The following is a 21157-nucleotide window of genomic DNA, read 5'->3' as shown; positions in this document are numbered from 1 at the left end:
GACTCGGTACATTTGTACGCACAATCGCACATCATGTAGAATGGCAATTGGCAAGATACATTTGTTTATTTGCCCGCATTGTCGATATGTATTTCGCAGCTACCAAATAAATTGAACATAAGTTACATCTGTTTTGGACAGCTGCCTTTTAAGCCTTTAAATCAACTAGTAATCAGTGAAGCAAAGACATCATGATGTATGACACCAGTTTTCAAATTTGACCAGAAGTTCCAGCGCGTTTTGAGAGATTATAGAACTTTTACAGAGTCGTCTGCTCAGCAAACCACATGCGCGGGTAAATGGTTAATTTCACGTTAATGCAATAACAGAGTTTAGGTTGCAACAGCGAACACACTGTGTACAAAATTTGATTCCGTCAGTCATACACAACCTAACGTGGAGTTAACAGCTGACTCTCGCGCTGCGAGTAACTCCCACATATAACTAGCTATACGTTCCACATCATAACTTTGTAATCAAAATAAAAAGTTTGACATTACATGCAGTTGGCAACGATATATGACAATTTTGTTCAAACTTTCGCTCAGTTACTCAATATTGCATTGATACGTCAAAGTCTTAAATATACGGATTAAAACCAAAAGGACATAACTTAGTTACTATCAGTGACCATCATTGGACGAGAAAGTCATCTACAGTGTCTTTTCACCAATCAACGTCAACAATGGATTTAATGATGAACTCTTATGGACCGATGAAGACTTGCATTTTACTCATCTTGATCGCTCTACCTCTAAGTGTATTTTCGTTAGGAAGTTTTCGCTTAACTATTTTACACACCGCAGAATTTCGCTCTAGGTACGGACAGGTTGATGCTAAGGGTGACGAGTGTACGCGTGCAGAGGTAAGAAATTAATTTTCTACAGGAAAAAAGTTATTGGTATGTTTGTTTGATTAACGGTCGCTCTGAGCAAAGACTCGGGTCCTGATGCGAACAGGCTCATACAAAATTCTCAAAAAAGCTATTTGTATCCCAGCAAAGACAAAAAGTTTTCGACATCATTCGTAAAAGGCTATAAAAGATTGTCAGAAAACATTTTAATGTCGAGTTTTATATAAAGGGTAAAAAAGGGTATAACACGTTTTCACAAACATTAAAACACATTTTTTGATAACATTTTAACATTTTGAAAACATTTTAAGAATATTGTTGTAGTGTGTTTTCATACAAAACGTTTTAAAATATTTAGTAAGACTATAAAAGTCTTACTAAATGTGTAACCCGACATTTATATAACCCGGCATTTAATGTTATTAAAACGTTTTTACCGTTTAACCAAACCCCAAAATATAACTTTTTAAAAAGATTTTTGTGTTTGCTGGGATGTTTGTTTTGATTCAAACGGTCGCTCCGAGTGGAGACGCGCTTGGGTCCTGATGGGACCGGGAGTCCAGGATCATACAAAATGCTCAAACCAGGCAAACAAAACATAAGCATGCTGGTGGACCAGAGATCCTGGCTTATGAGGAAAGAAAATCGAAACAGATAATGATAAAGGAAAAGAAGACCACTCCCAAAAAATCAAGTGGACAATTTTGCTGTTCAAAAGAGAGGAAATTCTTTAAACTATCTCGTGTTATTGTTGTTGTTGTTGGTGGTAGTGTTGTTGTTGTTGTTGTTGTTGGTGGTGGTGTTGTTGTTGTTGTTGTTGGTGGTGGTGGTGGTGGTGGTTGGTGGTAGTGGTAACTTAAAGAGTTTGAAAGATATCTATATATATATATATATCCATTCCCATGTGTTTTCCGCATGCTAAAAGTTCGTCCCATATGCATGATATGTAGTAATATATTAATGAGACATCCAGGTGAGCCGACAGTTCACTTGCTGATGAGACGTAAAAAAGGTGTATATTTCCTAGTCAATTTGAACTTTTTTCAAAGAACGAATTTGGGTGTCTGAGTAAAGGAAGAAATTCTCTAATACAGTACATATTTTATTTACGAATTAGAGCCATTTGAAGATTTAAAAAATGTATTCAAATACTAATAATATCCCGATTGAAGATTGTGACTTGCAGATTCGAGTCATTATAAATAATTTCAAAATTTCAAAATGGATTAAAGGGAAAGTACGTTAATAAAGGTCAGAGTAGGGTCAAGTAACTTATTAAAGTACTATACTAAAATTCAAATTTTCATCACTCACTTGACGTCCAGCTTCCGATTCGAACTGTATAAAGCTTTAATGGCTTACTTTAATTTTACAGTTAACGGTAAGACTTTTATATAAGTACCACTGTATTTCAGCATCAGATCTGTATAATTTTTAACCTCACATTGGTTTAGTACTGGATTATATCAGGTTGCACACGTACTATATCAGGTGGCACACCTGATATATTATTGAGGTCCAAAATCTTCTTTCTCTCTCTCTCTCTCTCTCTCTCTCTCTCTCTCTCTCTCTCTCTCAAAGCGTCTTTAAATTACTACTATTATCCATTCCAGCTCAGTGATTAATTTCCCTGGTCCTTTTGATGCGTTGAAATAGGTATATCATGATTTACTTTATAAAATCAATATTACAGGGCTGTAGCTTTCATGCCCCTCCAGTGAACATATGTCTAATCCTCCCCAGGACAATATGCATGAGGGGTTACTGACATTGTAACAGATACAGTACTATATAGTAATTGCGCCAATTTTGGCCATTATTATGCTTTGAGAATCTTCCATCCTATACTTTATCCTACACATTTTTAAAAACCAATTATTCTGGATATTGGCGACCAATTTCACCTGAACACGGAGGTCTCTGCATCAGCTTGCAATCCACGATCACCATACATGTAGCGTATAGATATCGTAACACCGTTTAGCAACCCCACTTTTAGGCGGTTACAGAATGTAATCGAGAAAATTAAATTTTGACCAAAAATTAAATTTTGACCAAAAATCACAAATTTTGACCAAAAATCACATTTTTGACCAAAAATTAGATTTTTGACCAAAAATCACATTTTTGACCAAAAAACAGATTCTCAAAGCATAATAATGATAAAATTGAATGGATCCTTTGGCACAATACACAAAGATATTGGTCTCGCTGTGAGTTTTAAAGATATCGTGCTCGGCTATCGCCTCGCACGATATCTTTTAAAACTCACAGCTCGACCAATATCTTTGTGTATCATGCTCAATCCATCCAATTTTATATCAAACTTGGCCATAAGAAGCATTCATTATAGCGGGAACAACAGTATAGCGGGAGCTATGAGCATGATGACTATTGATGAGTGTTAAATGGATGTAATGAATTATGACATTTGGTATGATACCTATTTTTGCGATTTTTCAATGTTTTGAAATATTAGTCATAAGTTTCCAACATTGACTTATCAATGTTTTTAATTTATTAACATTGACAACATTGAAATCCTCCAATTGTCAATGTTTTTGACATAAAAAGGGAAATAAATAGTACTTTTCCAACACTTCATACTTCGTTGATTAATCAAGGGGACAAAATTACAACCAAATCAGTAAGATCAAGGGACGTATAAACTTGTTTGTCATTGTTAAAAGTGACTGATACATTGATTGGTATGATTTTTTTAAAGATTTGAAGTAAAGATTTCAATTATATTATATCTCAAAAAGTCATAGTTGTATTAATTTTTAGCCTGATTGAAGCACTCTGAACCAAATTAAATGACCTATAATTCCCAATAGAAGAATTCAATTCAGTGGACAATTGTCTGAGATCTATTGAAGATTGTGACTTGCAATTAAAATTTCTTTTCAACAGTATACCCCCTTTCCAGATATATACATAAAGAAACGTCAGGTAGGATCAAGTAACTTTAACATATTAAAGTATTTCAAATTTTGGTCATAAACTTGACGTTCAACTTCCGATTCGAACTATACATGCTATATGAAGCTTTATTGGCCTACTTTAATTTTACCATCATAACCTTTGAAATATACCTATAGTAAAAACAGTCGGTTTCATGAGCTATTCTAAAGTTCTAAAGTTAGACCCGGTCTAACCTGTTTTGTGCATACGGACCTTATCCCATATGAAATCCATTCCATGGAAAACATAACCTAAATCTCCCACATATGTTTTCCATGGAATGGATTTCATATGGGATATCCTAATATTCAATTTTATTATTGTGTTAGTACCGTGATTGGAAATGTTGCCATCATTCAATGACTTTTCATGTTCAACTGAGAGGTATACATCATACTGCATTGTATGACATACAAAAATAGACGCGACTCTCTTAATTGTAGGTGCAAATGTGTAAACCCTATAATCATGATAATGATGAAAGGTTTACATGTCAACATGCATTTCATAGATCATGTAGATGATGGTATACTTAGCCTTAAAAAGTTAAAATAGAAATTTAAATCACTAGTTTGGCAATTGTCTTCCTTTGTCATGTTTTTAGTTCAAATAAGGTCCGTATGCACAAAACAGGTTAGACCGGGTCTAACTTTAGAACTGGTCTAACTATGGAGATTATAGTTCTACGGAGAAGAAACTTTTTGTTTGGTATTTACATACCTTATTCTATAATACTGTAGACCCTGTTAAAGGCTAATTAATGTAGCTCAATATTATCAGATAGTTGCAATTTAATTTTTGGACTTTACTAAGAGTAAAGGAAGAAAAGAATCCCTCCCTAAGTTTAACCTCCATAGCTAGACCAGGTCTAAAGCTAGACTTGGTCTAACGTATTTTGTGCATTGTACGTTTTAAGATTTTTAAACTAGAGATTTAGATTTTAATTTTAAGCCAAGTATTTGTTGGAGATAAACATGTTGTTGCATCTACAATCCTGGAAAAAAACCGTTGGCACACTTTGCCTGTCTTGTGGTATTATTTCTGCCCCTGCTCCCCAAATTAAATGTTGGATAAAGTCATAATGTCAATAGGTCCGTGAGACCGGGGGAAAACCATTGAAAATGGGGACTGGGAAAGAGTGAGATACAGGGGTGTGCTTTACATAATTCATTATTGCATGCACATGTGCATGTTTCACTCGCCTCTACAATTTTGATAGGGTACGCATTACAATTGTTTAGCATCAAACTATTCTTAGGTTGAATTTTAATTCAACCTAATAAGAAAAGTTTGATGCTAAAAGTACTATAGCATGTTCTTGAAATGGCCTGAATATTTTTTCTTACCGTACTTCGCTTTTTTAATTGCTTCAAGCATATTAATCTAGTGGACAAGTTCAAACTTATTCAATTAATCCTCATAACGTTCACATGGCTTAACATGAAGCAAGATGTTCACCAATAATGTTACTAAGTCCACGGGGGCACTTGGGATTGACAAGGGATGTCATCTCTGAACATGGACTTTACTTTCAAAAAGCATTCTAAATACGTATAAGCGTTGAACTGAAATTGCACCCCTAAACAAGTATGGCAAGTGTCATTTCTATACCCTACACACGTATTGACACTATCTTACTCCTTTTAAGGAGTAAGGGGCTGTGCAATAATTATGAGCCCTGGGGGAGGGTAAAATTGGGGGGGGGGGGCAAGACATTTTTGGCGAGCCGAAAGGGGGGCAAGCAATTTTGGCAAGCCGAGAGGGGGGGGCAAGCAATTTTTGGCACGCATTCATGGGGCGCCTTTTTAATAAAACGCTCTAAAAAGGCTTAGGAAAACAGTACGGAAACGCTTAAATATGCAAATTTTCCTGCTCGCTGCGCTCGCAACATGTTTACATCTAGACCATATAAGGTTTGCAATTTGGGATCCCAAAAATTTGGCATGTTCAAGGGGGAGGCAAAGTATTTTTGGCGGGCCGAGAGGGGGGGCAAGCGATTTTTGGCGGGCCGAGATGGGGGCAAGCGATTTTTGGCGAGCCGTTTGGAAATTTTACCCCCCGGGGGGCTCATAATTATTGCACAGCCCCTAAGATAGTGTCAATACATGTTTAATGACCTATAAAAAGCTCATTACTTCCTTACCAGGGATTTGAGACTATGATTTACATGATCTATGAGATACATGCCCGGGGAATCCATGTTGACATGTAAACCTTTCATCATTATAGGGTTTACCCATTTACACATACAATTAAGAGAGTCGCGTCTATTTGTGTATGTCATTACAATGCAGTATGATGTCTACATCTCAGTTGTACATGAAAAGTCATTGATTGATGGCAACAATTCCAACGTAAGATTGAAAATTGGGCTATTCCTCCCACCGTGGGTGTAGATCTCAAGTGGTGTCACGGATTCCAGTAACCCCATTTGAAATTAACACGCCTTGTGTGGGAGATTATAAAGCCATGTCTTCAATAGAGGGCGCATGGATTTCAACTGGAATAGCTCATTTTACAGACCTGCTTTTACTACAGTTTGTCTACTCTGAAGTACAAAGTAACAACTACGCGTATACAGCGCGTTAACAGTGCGTAGTGCTGTGTCTCTGCTGCAGGTTTGCGTGCCTTCAAAGTCGGCACAATGTGTGCGTCCGCGTCGGTACATTGTACTTCAGAGTAGACGGTATTTCAAAGGTTATGATTGAAAAATTAAAGTAGGCTAATGAAGCTTCCCGATAGTTCGAATCGGAAGTTGAATGTCAAGTATATAAGGACAATTTGAAGTACTTTAATAAGTTAAAGTTACTTGACCCTGCCTGACGTTTATGTATGTACATTCCCTGTAAGCTAACTTGAAAGGGGGTATACTGCACTGTAGAAAACGGTAGTTTTTAATGATTCGAATTTGCAAGTCACGATCTTCATTAGGATATCAGACAAGTTCATCTGTCATTACACATTTGATTTGGCTCAGAGTGATTCAATCATCAGGATAAATATAAGCTTTTTTCTTCATCAAAGGTCCGTATTTTCGTAATTAAATTATTTACTACAGACTTGACATTTGATATGGAATATTTCTTCACGACGTGTCAAGAATAATCTGAAAGGGATCTGCATGAACCGCACGGGTTAAATATTTTATTGGGGTGTGTCGGGAGATGGTAGAAAATGTGCTTTCCATGAGTTGACATTATGGTGCTCAATTGCTGAGGACGTTTAGGAAATATCACCTCAAACCCCAATAAATTGGATAATAACAGAACAATGTTGCATAATGCTGCTACATAGGCCAATGTTGTAATTTTGTTCTGGTATACCAGAACGAAGTTCAGATTTGACGAAATATTTTTGCTGAACGAATAAATCTGCAAGACATTTTGGGTACATAAACATTATGTAGCCAGCGTTTTCCAGTGGAATAAAAATCTCAACTTTTTTTTGAAAAAAGTGGTGGAAGAGGCTGTGGATCACGATAAATACACATTTTTGCTATAAAGTAGAAAAAGGTATTGAATGTATTTCATTTCCTTTCTCAATATTTTTAAAAGCATTTTGCTACTTAATAATATTACGGACCACAACGTCAAACTTTGGTATATGTAACAGGGGTAAGGGTGGTAGATCTGGTAGCTTTTAAGTTTTAGCAGGTCACCTTTTGACAAATTCAAATAAATAAATCGATCAAAAATTGAGTTTCGTTCAAAGAAAAGCAATTTCTGACCGATTTATATAGAGTTGACAAAGTTGCCCCTGTGTACAAATTGTGTATCCCCATTTCACTGAATATAATACTACCTTTGCAAACACAAAAATTTTCTTAAAACGATTATTAAAATATTTTGTCAACAGTTGAATGTTTTGCATCACGTTTTCAAAAATGTAATAACATTGATAAAAATAAAGGGTATAAAAATAAAGGGTATAAAGTGTATAAAAACGTTTAAAAAAACCCGTTTGTATACATTTAATATAAGCCGGTATTTAAACCTTTTCTGTAAAACGTTGTGTGTTTGCTGGGACAGTAGCGGTTAACCCACATGGATATAAACCAGATATGTCTCGTCAGGAAGCACCCATTATGCAAATGATAAAAAAAACTGAAAATGTCATGAACGAAAGAGAGTAAAAATAGGTCACCAGAGCTGCCGAGAGCATTACATTTGTACAGGTCCAAGGGTATCATGTAGAACGCACGGGCCCCATTTTCGACAGAATTTGTGAATTGTTTAGTCGCCAAAAGCTTTTAGCTGGTTTTCGACTGCGCCAAAATCTGATTATTAACATGGGCGGGATGGGACCCTAAAAGCTATTTAAAACAGACTTTTTTAGTTACCAAATTCCTAGTGCATCAGTAACTTAGTAAGAGAGGTGCGCATTTCTTTCAATGAGTACTTTTTTCCATTGCGTTTTCACGGGCCCGTTTTCTTTAATGGTGGTTATACCCCGGACCCCATGGTACCCGCCATGCATGTACCGATTTTTCTTCTTTACGTAAATCAGAAAGTTTATAATTCGGTTCATCTTAAACATGTTAAAAGTTCTTCATTCTTTGTATGCAGTCGTTTCATAGCCAGGTTTATATATAGTTTGATATTGTCATCGCCACATAATTCACAAATTTCCCGTCATTTTGCTTAAGCCATGTAATATCCGATAACAAACATGTTGGACATTAGAACTGACATTAGCATTGAAAGCAGGAGATGAAAAGGTCAGGAAATTAAACAAAAAAATTAACATGTTCGATGCCGAGATTTCATAATTGCTTCATGTTCATGTTCGTTTTTAAATGTACCCGGAGACAATTATAATCAAGTTACGACAAACGTGAGTATTATTTTGTGAAGCACTACCTGCCGATCTAACATTGCCTCTGATTGGTCAATTACATGATATCTTCACTTTAATCACCAATCAGAATGGAGCTTTGAAAATAATTCACCCCTAATTTTTGCGTGGTAAATTATTCTAACAATATGTTGCTGATTAGTCCAATTGATAATGAAAACTTCTTTTTGACCAATCAGCAGGGTTAAAACATGAAATTTAATCAATCTCAGTAGGCCCAAAAGCATCATCAAAAAAGTTTGTAAAAATATGTTGATGTTCGTTTTTGCAAAATTTATCGTCAACACGACTATACCTCGCAGTCATTCTGGGAAATCTGTGTGTACTCGCAGAATGCGTACTATTTTTGTAGGTTTTGGCCTAAACACAGGAATCAGAACTACTATTCATTTTCCCATGTTTCAAACAAACCTGGATGTTAAACTAATTATCTACATGTGTTAAAACATACAAAAGTTTACCAAACGTCGATTCCTTTTAAACCCATATCGATGATATTTTGGCCCATCTTTGTTTTTAAAATGTTAAAAGCAGACGTGCTTCCATGGTTACATAAACACAAATGTATTGGACAAAATAGACCCAAATGATTTGATTTTTAAGAGCTTGCTTATTCTAACAACACGGAATCTGGTATTCTCGGTAGGAAGTGTCAGTAGTGACAAATGAACTTTACTATCTCACCATGTCAGGTCTTATTACGGATCTACTGTTTTGTTTTTCTTACGTATCCCAAAGGAAGATCCATCTATATCTGTCTCCGTGGGGTAGTAGCGCAGCGTTAGGCCATAACCTATTCATTTCTTTATCTGATTTGACTTTTCTGAATGAGATTTATTTTGAGCGACGTTTACACTAGGATCCACAACTATAACAACATGCCTATAATCAGGGCATACTTATTTAGCCCCAATACATTTACACATTCATTGAATGACCTTTGACAATTTGGGTACAGAAACTAATACTCTGCAACTTGAAGTCAAATTTTACACTATGGTTGTTTAATTGAGGTTATTGAACTATGCCTTTGGGATGAGGCCATTGTATGGTCCATAGTGATTTTTGCTCAAGTTCACCAAGAATTGTAAGTTACGCCTCATCAGTTGCAGTTGAGATTGGATTTCTCTTGACCCAGAGGCTGACAGTAAAATTGTTGTTGGGAGTCCGCCTTCTTTTACTGTATCTTCAAATCTGTTTCTGTCTTTAATTCTTCCCACGTCGGCATACTACTTTTATATGCTTTTTAGTCTGGCTTATTTTATTTGAGCCTGGTTCCACCAGTGGACGTGTCTCCATAATATGGGGCGACCGTTTAAACAAACTAAAAAATGAAACAAGAACTAATATGAATGCAAATCTGCAAAATAAACAATCTCCATGTGTAAATGTTGGTATTTTACCATCGGTCTTTATTTCAACAAGGAGGTCTATATTTTTGGCACACTTTGAGGAGAATTTGGCCCACTATGCGCTGGTCACATGACTCGATGATGCTGTCATAGCTATGGTTTAAAAGAAATTGTCGTTTGATAAACTTTGTATGTTTTAACACATGCAGATAATTAGTTTAACATCCAGGTTTGAAAGGAAACTGAGTGGGTAGTTCTTCTGATTCCTGTGTTTAGGCCAAAACCTACAAAATGTGTACGTTTTTTGACAGTGCACACAGAATTTCCAGAATGACTGATAGTGATAGTCGTGTTGACGATAAATTCCGCAAAAACGAGCAGTCGAGCACCAACATATTTTTACAAATTGATTTAACTTTTAAGTTAAATCAATTTGTAAAAATATGTTGAAAGCGTTTTTTTCCAAAATCGTATAATTATTTGAAAAACCTCACAACAAAACTCACGTTTGTCGCAACTCGATCATATTATATCTTCATGTACATTAAAAACGGACATGAACATGAAAAAATTATGAAATCTCGGCATCGAACATGTTAATTTTTTTGTTTAATTTCCTGACCTTTTCATCTCCTGCTTTCAATGCTAATGTCAGTTCTAATGTCCAACATGTTTGTTATCGGATATTACATGGCTTAAGCGAAATGACGGGAAATTTGTGAATTATGTGGCGATGACAATATCAAACTATTATATATATAAACCTATGCATGATTGCATACAAAGAATGAAGAACTTTTAAGATGGACTGATTTTTAGATTTACGTAAATAAGAAAAAGCGGTACAAACGCAATGGGAAAAAAGTACTCATTGATAAAAATGTGCACATCTCTCTTATAGTTAATGATGCACTGTGAATTTGGTAACTAAAAAATCTGTTTCCGTAGCTTTTAGGGTCCCATCCCGCCAATTTTAATAATCAGATTTTTGGTGCAGGCGAAAACCGCATTTTTGGCGATTCAATAAATAATTCACAAATTCTGTCGACAAAACATCATGGTACCCTTGGACCCGTATAAATGCTCTATGCGGCTCTGGTGACCTATTTTCCTCTCTTTCGTTCATGACACCTTCAGTAGTTTTTATCATTTACATAATGGGCGTTTCCTGACGAGACATAATCTGGTCTATATCAAAACGTTTTACAGAAAAGGTTTTTAAAAATGTCGGGTTATATAAAAGGTATATACAAACTTTTTTTTAAATAACATTATGTAACATTTTTGAAAACGTAATGCAAAACATACAAACAGAATGTTATTTAACTGTTGACAAAATATTTTGCAGAACTTTTTGACCAAAATATTTTACAATAACGCTTTAAAAACGTATTCATGATACATTTGAATGTTATTAAACATTTTTAATAATCGTTTTAAGAATATTTCTGTGTTTGCTGGGGTAGTATTATATTCAGAGAAAAGGGGAATGCACATGGGCAACATTGTCAACTCTATATAAATCGATCAGAAATTGCTTTTCTTTGAACGAAACTCATTTTTTGATCGATTTATACAGAGTTGAATTTGTAAAAGGGTGATCTGCTAAGCTACCAGAGTTACCACCCTTTCCCCTGTTTATATGTCAACATTTGACGGTAGGGTCAGTGTCCGTATATTATTAGCAAATGTTATCATAACTTTTTATATATATAAATATTGAGAAAGAAAAATAATACACCCAATATTATACCTTTTCTACTTTATAGCAAAAATGTGTATTTATTTTTCCTTTCTTTAAACAACTACCTTGTTTGACTTCAGATCACTGTCGAAAGACAAAAATTATAGAAGCCAATCTCTACGTTACATACTCTCCCATGGGAATGTAAAAGATGCGGCTATTGGCTGCTAGTTCCAATCATGACACATTTCGTATTTGTTTTGGATATACAGGGGTGAACATAGCTGGTATTGTATTAATATCAAGGATTACAATAATGTTTTTTACTGAAATGACTACAACTGAAAAAATAATATCCTGCCTACATTGTTTTACTGCAATGATTACAACTGAAAAAATAGTATCTTGCCAACCCACTAGCCTAACATGAAGAGGCGGCACAAAAAAAATTACATGGACGTTTAAAAATTAGTGACTTATCGGTTTGTTTGTTTGTTTTTGTTGTGATTTCATCTTCTTCTTCTAATGAATCACATGTCAAAATATCAACATTTATTCGTAAAGAAAAGATAATTAATGTCATGCGAATAATGCACCTCCCTGCATGGCAACATAAAGTGGATGAAAAAAGAAAATGTACTAACAGTAACAGTAACAGCACATGCAGTAAAAGAAATCGCGACTTATGTTCGAAAAGATCACAGAATTACCAACATCAATTCGTAAAGACAAGATGCAGGAGTATATCGATGTGGGCATAGTGAGCTTATGAACTTTGCAACCTGTCTCGTGCAATCCTATACCTGCCATGCCTATATTCAAATTACGTACAATCAAATCATCTAATAAGTAAACGAGTTTAACTAGGAGGCACTTACCATAGAGAGGTTTCTTCATTCACGTAGGTCTTTATTTTTTTCTTTCACTGTGTCCTTTCTTTTTTCTTCCCTATCCTAGTCATTTAATACCATTCACTATACAGTAAGCCGAAGAATTAAGGTACCAGTTGTGTTCACCCCTGTATATCCTAAACAAAGACAACTATGTCCAGATTAAAACAAACAGCCAATATCGGTACTCTTTAGCTCTGATTAAAGACCTTATTTGTTAAAATTGGTTAAGAATTCAAGAAACGGTGATCTAAAACATACGAAGAAACTAAGTCAAAATTTGCACCTGAAAAGAAAGGCTCATTTTGATTTAAAAGGTAGGCCACATCTATGTGGAAATCATTGCAGATTTATTATGATTAAATTCCTTAATTTTTGTATATGTATACATTTTTTGTATTTTGTAAGTATATACAAGGTTATTAACAAATTGTTCATCTTATTTCCACGTCAAGATGCACATTTTGCTTAAAATAAGTACGTAATTATGAACTACCCTTAAACATGGTCTAGTCGAAATCTGGCAAATTCCACTAACATGTGTGTCTGGTGAACCCTTTCTTCTCATATAAAACACATTTTATTTTGTTTTGAAGTCCCAAGGCATGTCAGGGAGCTCAAAGAGGAACAAAATATTTATCCTGAGTAAGCAATTGGACAACTGCAACTTAACAACATCTTTATGGAGATTATCCAAAGCTACAATATGATGCTTATTAAACTTTTAGCTCAGATTTAAAACCTCATTCGTTGAAATCGTCCAAGAAATAAATACACGAAAGATGCAAATTCAAAAGTTGCAGTTTGCTCCGTTGCATGACCTATTGATATGTACACAAAACGTTCTCAAACAAGAGAACTAGCGCACCGTGCTTTCCAGTAGCACATTGAAACTACAGTCGTGCTTTCATTGATTAAACCATCAAGTGCAAATTTTGATTTCGTTCCTTTCTTCATGTTCTTAGCCTATAGATTTAGATTTTATATCGCCGTTTCTTTCATTCTCAACCAATTTCAACAAATGAGGTCTTAAATCAAGCCTAAACTTTGAAAACTTGACTTGAGCATGTTCAGTGTTGCATCTCACGACGCCCTAAATTGTGGCATTTAATAGTGCTCGTTTATACATATTAAAAACTGTCACAAAAAGAAATTCACAAAAATACAAAACAATAAGTCAATTTTATGGATTCTCTGGAATGCATGTTTATAATTTATATCAAATTTACATGACAAATGTTCTCTGGTTTCCCAAGGGTGAGAAGAAAATTATCAACTAAAATAACCTTTTAAAATTGGTTTTACTAGTTAAGGGCAATATTTAACGGCGATGTGAGGCCCCTTAAGCATGTTAAGCATAATTATATAGGAAGAAAGTTAAAGAGAATCACTGTATGAGTATTTTATGGGAAATCCTATGCAAATATTGCACCTGAGTGTATCATGAATAGGATCTATAATGTCTTCACCATTAAAAAGATGGAGCCATATTCCCGCCCTGAAGCCTATTAAGCAATTCCAATTGAACTCCATACACCCCCAATGGAAGCCATGACCTTAATCTTCCACACAGGGGGTATAAATTTGAAATGGAACTACCTACTCAGGTAACCCATTTGAAATCCATACTCCCTGTGTGAGAGATTAAGCCCGGAGATTAAGATCGTTATCTTCTATAGGGGGTATGAATTTCAAGTGGAATAACCCCTTATACGATGTCTAGTCCTTGTATTATGAGCATTTTACATTTGACTCCAATTTCATTAATGTAAATATTCCAATGTTATTTTCAATTATATCAATAAACCTAATAACATATTTTCTGATTCAGAATGCAAAGTTCAGCAAGTTATCTCATACCAAAAATTGTTTAACTTACCTCACCTGAAATAATGTAATTTGTTCTAAATTTATTGAAACACAGTGTGCAGAATAAAGTGAAATTCACTTTATCTGAAGCAAAACACTTGCCTGGCTTGATATTGTTCTACATAATATTCACGATATTGAAGCACAGTGTGTATAATAAATTGAAATTCAAGCAAGAATAATGTACTATACGTAGGTGTATAGAGGAAAGTTGTAAGAACTAAAGGTGAAAATGAACAAATAAATAAATAATAAATAAATAAATAATATTTGAAAATATGGGCAATGTCAAAACCCCCACAACAAAAAACACAATATATTTATTATATCTTATTTATTATATTATTAGGATTATAATAATCAGGTTAGCCAACTGATCTGTATAAAGTGAAATAAAAACGTTGTGTTGTTATCTTGTTGCTAAGGTTACATAAAACTATGCATAATAGCGCATTATTTTTAAAGTATTCGGACAAAACTCAAAAACCTTTCGTAAATCTATATGAGACATCGCCCACGACTTGAACGCGGTCAGATTTTTAGTTGATAAAAGTAAACAATTAAAAGTAATACATAACAACCATAAATATTATTTTGTATACGTTAAGGGATGGGGTATGAACGTTTGGACAGTATTTATTGTAGGACATATAGAGCACATCAGACATATCGAATTGCATTCTGAATACGAAGAATGTCCTTCTGATATCAAATAATTTTGATTTTTTTGAAATTCACGATATAATACAAAATTTATGGCAAATGATTAAAAATTTCGGGATCTGGAATGAGTGTTTTGTGCGTTTGGACAGTATTTTTTGTGGGACATGAGAGCACATTAGGCATATCGAATTGCAAGCTGAATACGAAGAATATCTTTCTGATATCAAATAATTTTCATTTTTTTTGAAATTCACGATATAATACAAAATTTTATGGCAAATCATTAAAAATTGATATTTTTGATATTTAACAGTACTGGAAGTAAACTTTATAAATCTGATTTATACTTAACATGTATGTAGGTGGGATGAAAAGCCGACGATCAATTGAAAATTTTGACCTTTCGTATTGAAGATATGGATTTTTCCCAAAACACCAAAAAAATTAGGTCTTTTTGGGAAAAAAAAATCCATATCTTCAATACGAAAGGTTCAAAATTTTCAATTGATCGTCGGTTTTTCCTTCCTGCTACATACACTTTAGGAATATATCATTAGATTTATAAAATTTACTTCGATGACTATTATAATATCAAAAATTTGACAAATATCAAATTTTAATAATTTGTCATAAAATTTGTATTATATCGTGAATTTCGTGAAATCGTGAAAAATGAACAATATTTGATATCAGAAAGACATGTTTCGTATTCAGAATGTAATTCGATACGTCTGAGGTGCTCTCATGTCCCACAAAAAAATACTGTCGAAACGCCATAAACGCTCATTCTAGATCCCTTAAATACCTCTGCCTTCTGATTTTGTCAATGTATTTCTCTACCATGTCTACAGGACTCCTGATTGTTAGCACACGCTTTTGCCAAATAAAATATAGCTAAATTAAAATCCTTTAGTTGGAACTACCAATTAATAAATGTCATATTTTTACATTTGGGCTTGGGGGAGTAAAAATTGGCAAAACGTGTACTTTGGCACGTTTTTTGCAGTCACAAAATGCAAAGACTTGACACAAGTCCAGCATTTAGATTTTAAGTATAAGATGTTACTCTCGATCTTACTATTTTAAGTTCATCCTATAATCATCTGTATAGAATAAATATAGATAATGTGTTTGCTAAAATTATTAGAGTACATAAGTCTTTAGGTTGACATGCCTGTTTTTGGGGCCTAATTTCCCAAAATTGCCCAAATATTACAATTTTACTTTTATTACCAGTTAATTCCAACTTAATTACAAAATAAGTCGACACACGAGAGGAATGGTATGGGTTCTCTAAAGTAGATCACAAGGATTGATATAATTTTTTGTCCCATATAATTATATGATTATTCTCATGAGGAGTTAAACGCACAAAACTTTTATTTTGATGTACTATATGCCTTGAACTATAAATGCGACTAGAGCTTGCTTAATCTATTTCCTATAATAATACCAACAAGTAATTACTCCCCCCCCTTAATGAATGATCATTATTCAACATGTTCATTATTATTCCAAAACCATTATTATGCCAAATTTGGGATATGCAGTCGAAGTGGAATTTATTTCTGCGCTCTATGACACCTCATGTGTTGCAATGGTCCCAATATTGATGCTGCAGCATACATTTGAATGAACGTAACCAAAGATTGTAAAGTTGCAGTAAAATCTATTGCCTTGTATTCAGTATCCATGAATCTATTGAAGGAAATCTGTTCAGCTCTCATTTGATGACCTTTTTGTTTCATGCATTTTCAATGGGATCAAAACATGTGATAATCAATAACAATTGACATAATTCAGTGATTATTATTCACGTAATGCCAAATTTAAAACATGAAGATTTGAATATTTTTCTGACAAACAATGGCCTACATTTGTAAGGTATCCTTTCAGTGGTCTATAGATTCAAAATTTCTTGATAGGGGGTGTTGCCAACAGATGTAACCCTTGGTCTTCCACTTCTTGTGACCTTCTTGGGCCCAGAAAACATTGAACTTGTCATGTTTTGGGATTAAGCAAACAATGACCACTGATCTTATTTTTTTTTATTGATTATCACATGTTTTGACCTTCTCTAAATTCACGAAACATGAAGTATAATCCAATGAGAGTCGATAACATTTCCTTCCATGGATACTGAATACATGGCAATAGGATCTTGCTGCAAGTTTCAAATCTTGGGTTACTTTCATTTAAATGTACGCTGCGACATCAATATTGGGACCATTGCAACAAATAGGGTGTCATAATGCGCAGAAATAAATTCTGCTTTGAATGCATATCCAAATTTGGGATACGATCAACCGTTTTGGAATAATGGTCATTTATTTTTAAAGGGGGGAGGGGTAATTAATTATTGATTGGTGTTAATTAATGTTATTAGTATTCTTAACTATAAATGTTAATGTTAATGTTAATGGCTAAAACTGAAGACCAAGAGCGCAAGAAGACCGTAAGTCCACTTGGCCCCTCAACATGTATACACTACAGTTACGTACAGTTTCTTAGGGTTTCATAATGTTTAATACATGTTACAGGGTGAAAACATCAGGAAAGGTTGTGAAAGATTTATTTTGCCCCTGAACATGTATAAAACATGACCAAACTATACGATACTATACGCAACTTTAGTGTATACATGTTGAGGGGCCAAGTGGACTTACGGTCTTCTTGCGCTCAGGTCTTCAAGAAAAATATGACACCTGCCATCCAACTCATCGTAAGATGTTTCATGATCGACATGCTAACAGAACTTTTTGTTTAGCAAACATTGGAACTGATATCATTTGAAATGCTAGTAATGTGCATCAAATGCCATCTCTTTGTAGCTAAATGAATTTCTTCCCCGGTGGTATTGGCAGGAGGTGGGTACGTTTGACCTATATATTTCTTGACGTACAGGGTGTGTCAAAAGTAAGTGGTACCCTATACCATCTAAGTGGTATTATAGTTGTCACGATAATCTGAAGTTTTACCCGAGTTTTACTTCAACAACAAATACTTTCCTTTACTTGCACTACACACAATTTATTTTGCTATAAATAACAAGCCGTTTTCTGTCGCCAAATCTCTACATGTCATGTACATGATTGCTAATCTGGTAATTGAGTAGTGTCAAAGATACTAAAAATAAACTTATTTTTAGGATCTTTGGTTGTATCGTCAATGTTTTGTCAAAATGACCACACAGAAGGAAGTTCCAATAATTTGAAGCACCCATGGCTTAAACCCACACTTTGGAAAACAGATGTGGTTATGAGAATATAATTTATATTATAAACACACCAGTAGATACCAAATAATTACGAGGATTCTTCTAAACAAAACTCACTAGTTTTGACGATTTGGCTTTTCATTGTCGAAAAGCATCATCAGAATATTGAGTGACATTCTTACATCCTCTGTTGCCGGGATTCGTCCAACCTGAAGAAGTGATCATCAATCAATATTCTGATGATGCTTTTTGACAAAAGCGAAACCGTCAAAACTAGTGAGTTTTGTTTAGAAGAATCGTCGTAATTTATTTTCAAACCTGATGAATCTAATCAGTGCCAGTAGATACTAAAATTATTATTAATTACTAATTACTGATGCATGGCATATTGGATTAGTTATCCCATTTTGCAAGACCGTTAGACTGTCCCACAGTCTCGGTTCCATCTCTGTGTAAATAACTAGAGCTAAAACCACCTTCTCCTTCACTCCAAAGATTAAAACCAACACACCACTAAGCCCTAACTAATGGCAACAAAGTTATAGTGCTCCTAGAGCACTGTGTGTCGACGAAAACTCAATTAATCTACAGACCAACTTGGGGTTTTTTTGTGGCGCCCTCTACGGAGGCGCCACAATATATAGGCATGACTTTGGGAAAATCTTCTAATTTCACTCTTGCTAGATTGACTTCGCAATTGTTTTGCTAAAATTATGCCCAGCAGCCAGCTCATAAATAAAACCACAATTTGCTTGGATTTTATTTTATTATTGTTTTCTGATATGCACGGGATAAAATGGTGAGCGTATATTCTTTGTTTAAAATACAAAATTAGGATTTATAAAAACACCAAATAAATCCTGACCTTTGTATGCGTTCAACCAGTTTACCGTGTGCCTTAGAACCCGATAGACGGTGACATTTGACCATACACTAGGATCCACAACATGCTCATCTATCATGGGAACAGTCCTTGAAAATTTGGTACACAAACTCATACTCTGCAACTTGAGGTCAAATTTTGCACTATGATTATGTAATTGAGGTTATTGGACTATGCCATTGGGATGAGACTCTTGTGGTCCATAGTGATAAGATCAATTAACGAGGCCTCAATAAACTGATGGCTTTTGTTTGCTAATGACCATAGAATCTATATAGTGGTTATTGCCATGGAGGTAGTACTAGCTACTACCTCCATGATTGGGTTAAGTAAATAACTAAAGTCTGTTATCTACCCAGCAATGTTTGCTTATCTCAATAATTGTAACAAATTGTAGTGTAATATTAATGGTACAAGACCAATGAAGACAGAAAAGGCAAACAGACAGAAATTTAGAGTTTTAAATTAGAGAGTTGACAGGAAGTTGTAAGAGTTAAATTGTTATGGATATAATTGGTGTAAGCGCGAAAATGTTGAATGTCAGATCAAAGTCATCCGAATTAAGTAATGTCAATCACAAATTGTTACAGGTCATTTGAGGTGGACTAAGTTTATATTTGGATTGTCAGAACACCTTCCCCAATCAAACACATTTCTCTTGCATTTGATCATCTTCTACTCTTCCCTAGAAAAATCATTATACCAAATCTACACACCATGGAATTCACCATATCACGTCCAAGTTCACACTGGGCGCCACATTCCTTTTTTAAAGGAATTTTTATTTATAATAGCTCTCCTAATCCGAGACTGTTCCGCTTTGATAGTAAACTCCCTTCCAAATAATTATCAAGCTATGTAACGTGACTGTGGCGTCAATTATGATAGCCCCGCCCCATTGTTAATTCAAATATGGTATGCACATTACATGCATGACCCAGTTCTATTGTCATTTTGCGCGCGCGTTGGTTATTGTATTTTATTATTGTTTTCTGATATGCACGGGATAAAATGGTGAGCGTATATTCTTTGTTTAAAATACAAAATTAGGATTTATAAAAACACCAAATAAATCCTGACCTTTGTATGCGTTCAACCAGTTTACCGTGTGCCTTAGAACCCGATAGACGGTGACATTTGACCATACACTAGGATCCACAACATGCTCATCTATCATGGGAACAGTCCTTGAAAATTTGGTACACAAACTCATACTCTGCAACTTGAGGTCAAATTTTGCACTATGATTATGTAATTGAGGTTATTGGACTATGCCATTGGGATGAGACTCTTGTGGTCCATAGTGATAAGATCAATTAACGAGGCCTCAATAAACTGATGGCTTTTGTTTGCTAATTACCATAGAATCTATATAGTGAAAGATTGCCATGGAGGTAGTACTAGCTACTACCTCCATGATTGGGTTAAGTAAATAACTAAAGCCTGTTATCTACCCAGCAATGTTTGCTTATCTCAATAATTGTAACAAATTGTAGTGTAATATTATTGGTACAAGACCAATGAAGACAGAAAAGGCAAACAGACAGAAATTTAGAGTTTTAAATTAGAGAGTTGACAGGAAGTTGTAAGAGTTAAATTGTTATGGATATAATTGGTGTAAGCGCGAAAATGTTGAATGTCAGATCAAAGTCATCCGAGGTGAATTAAGTAATGTCAATCACAAATTGTTACAGGTCATTTGAGGTGGACTAAGTTTATATTTGGATTGTCAAAACACCTTCCCCAATCAAACACATTTCTCTTGCATTTGATCATCTTCTACTCTTCCCTAGAAAAATCATTATACCAAATCTACACACCATGGAATTCACCATATCACGTCCAAGTTCACACTGGGCGCCACATTCCTTTTTTAAAGGAATTTTTATTTATAATAGCTCTCCTAATCCGAGACTGTTCCGCTTTGA

General features: G+C 34.7%; 1 protein-coding gene across 1 annotated transcript in view; it reads left to right on the top strand.

Annotated features, from left to right (window-relative positions):
* Positions 1 to 357: 357 nt before the first annotated feature.
* The window catches only part of LOC140146291 (snake venom 5'-nucleotidase-like), a 71719-nt gene continuing 50919 nt past the window's right edge, over positions 358 to 21157 (top strand). The window contains exon 1 of the mRNA XM_072168082.1: positions 358 to 865. Coding sequence (XP_072024183.1) covers positions 686 to 865 — 180 coding nt within the window. The 5' untranslated portion in view covers positions 358 to 685. The remainder of the gene's footprint in view (positions 866 to 21157) is intronic.

Source organism: Amphiura filiformis, chromosome 2 (assembly GCF_039555335.1).
Source record: "Amphiura filiformis chromosome 2, Afil_fr2py, whole genome shotgun sequence".
Taxonomy (NCBI): domain Eukaryota; kingdom Metazoa; phylum Echinodermata; class Ophiuroidea; order Amphilepidida; family Amphiuridae; genus Amphiura; species Amphiura filiformis.
This window is presented reverse-complemented; position numbering and strand designations above follow the sequence as displayed.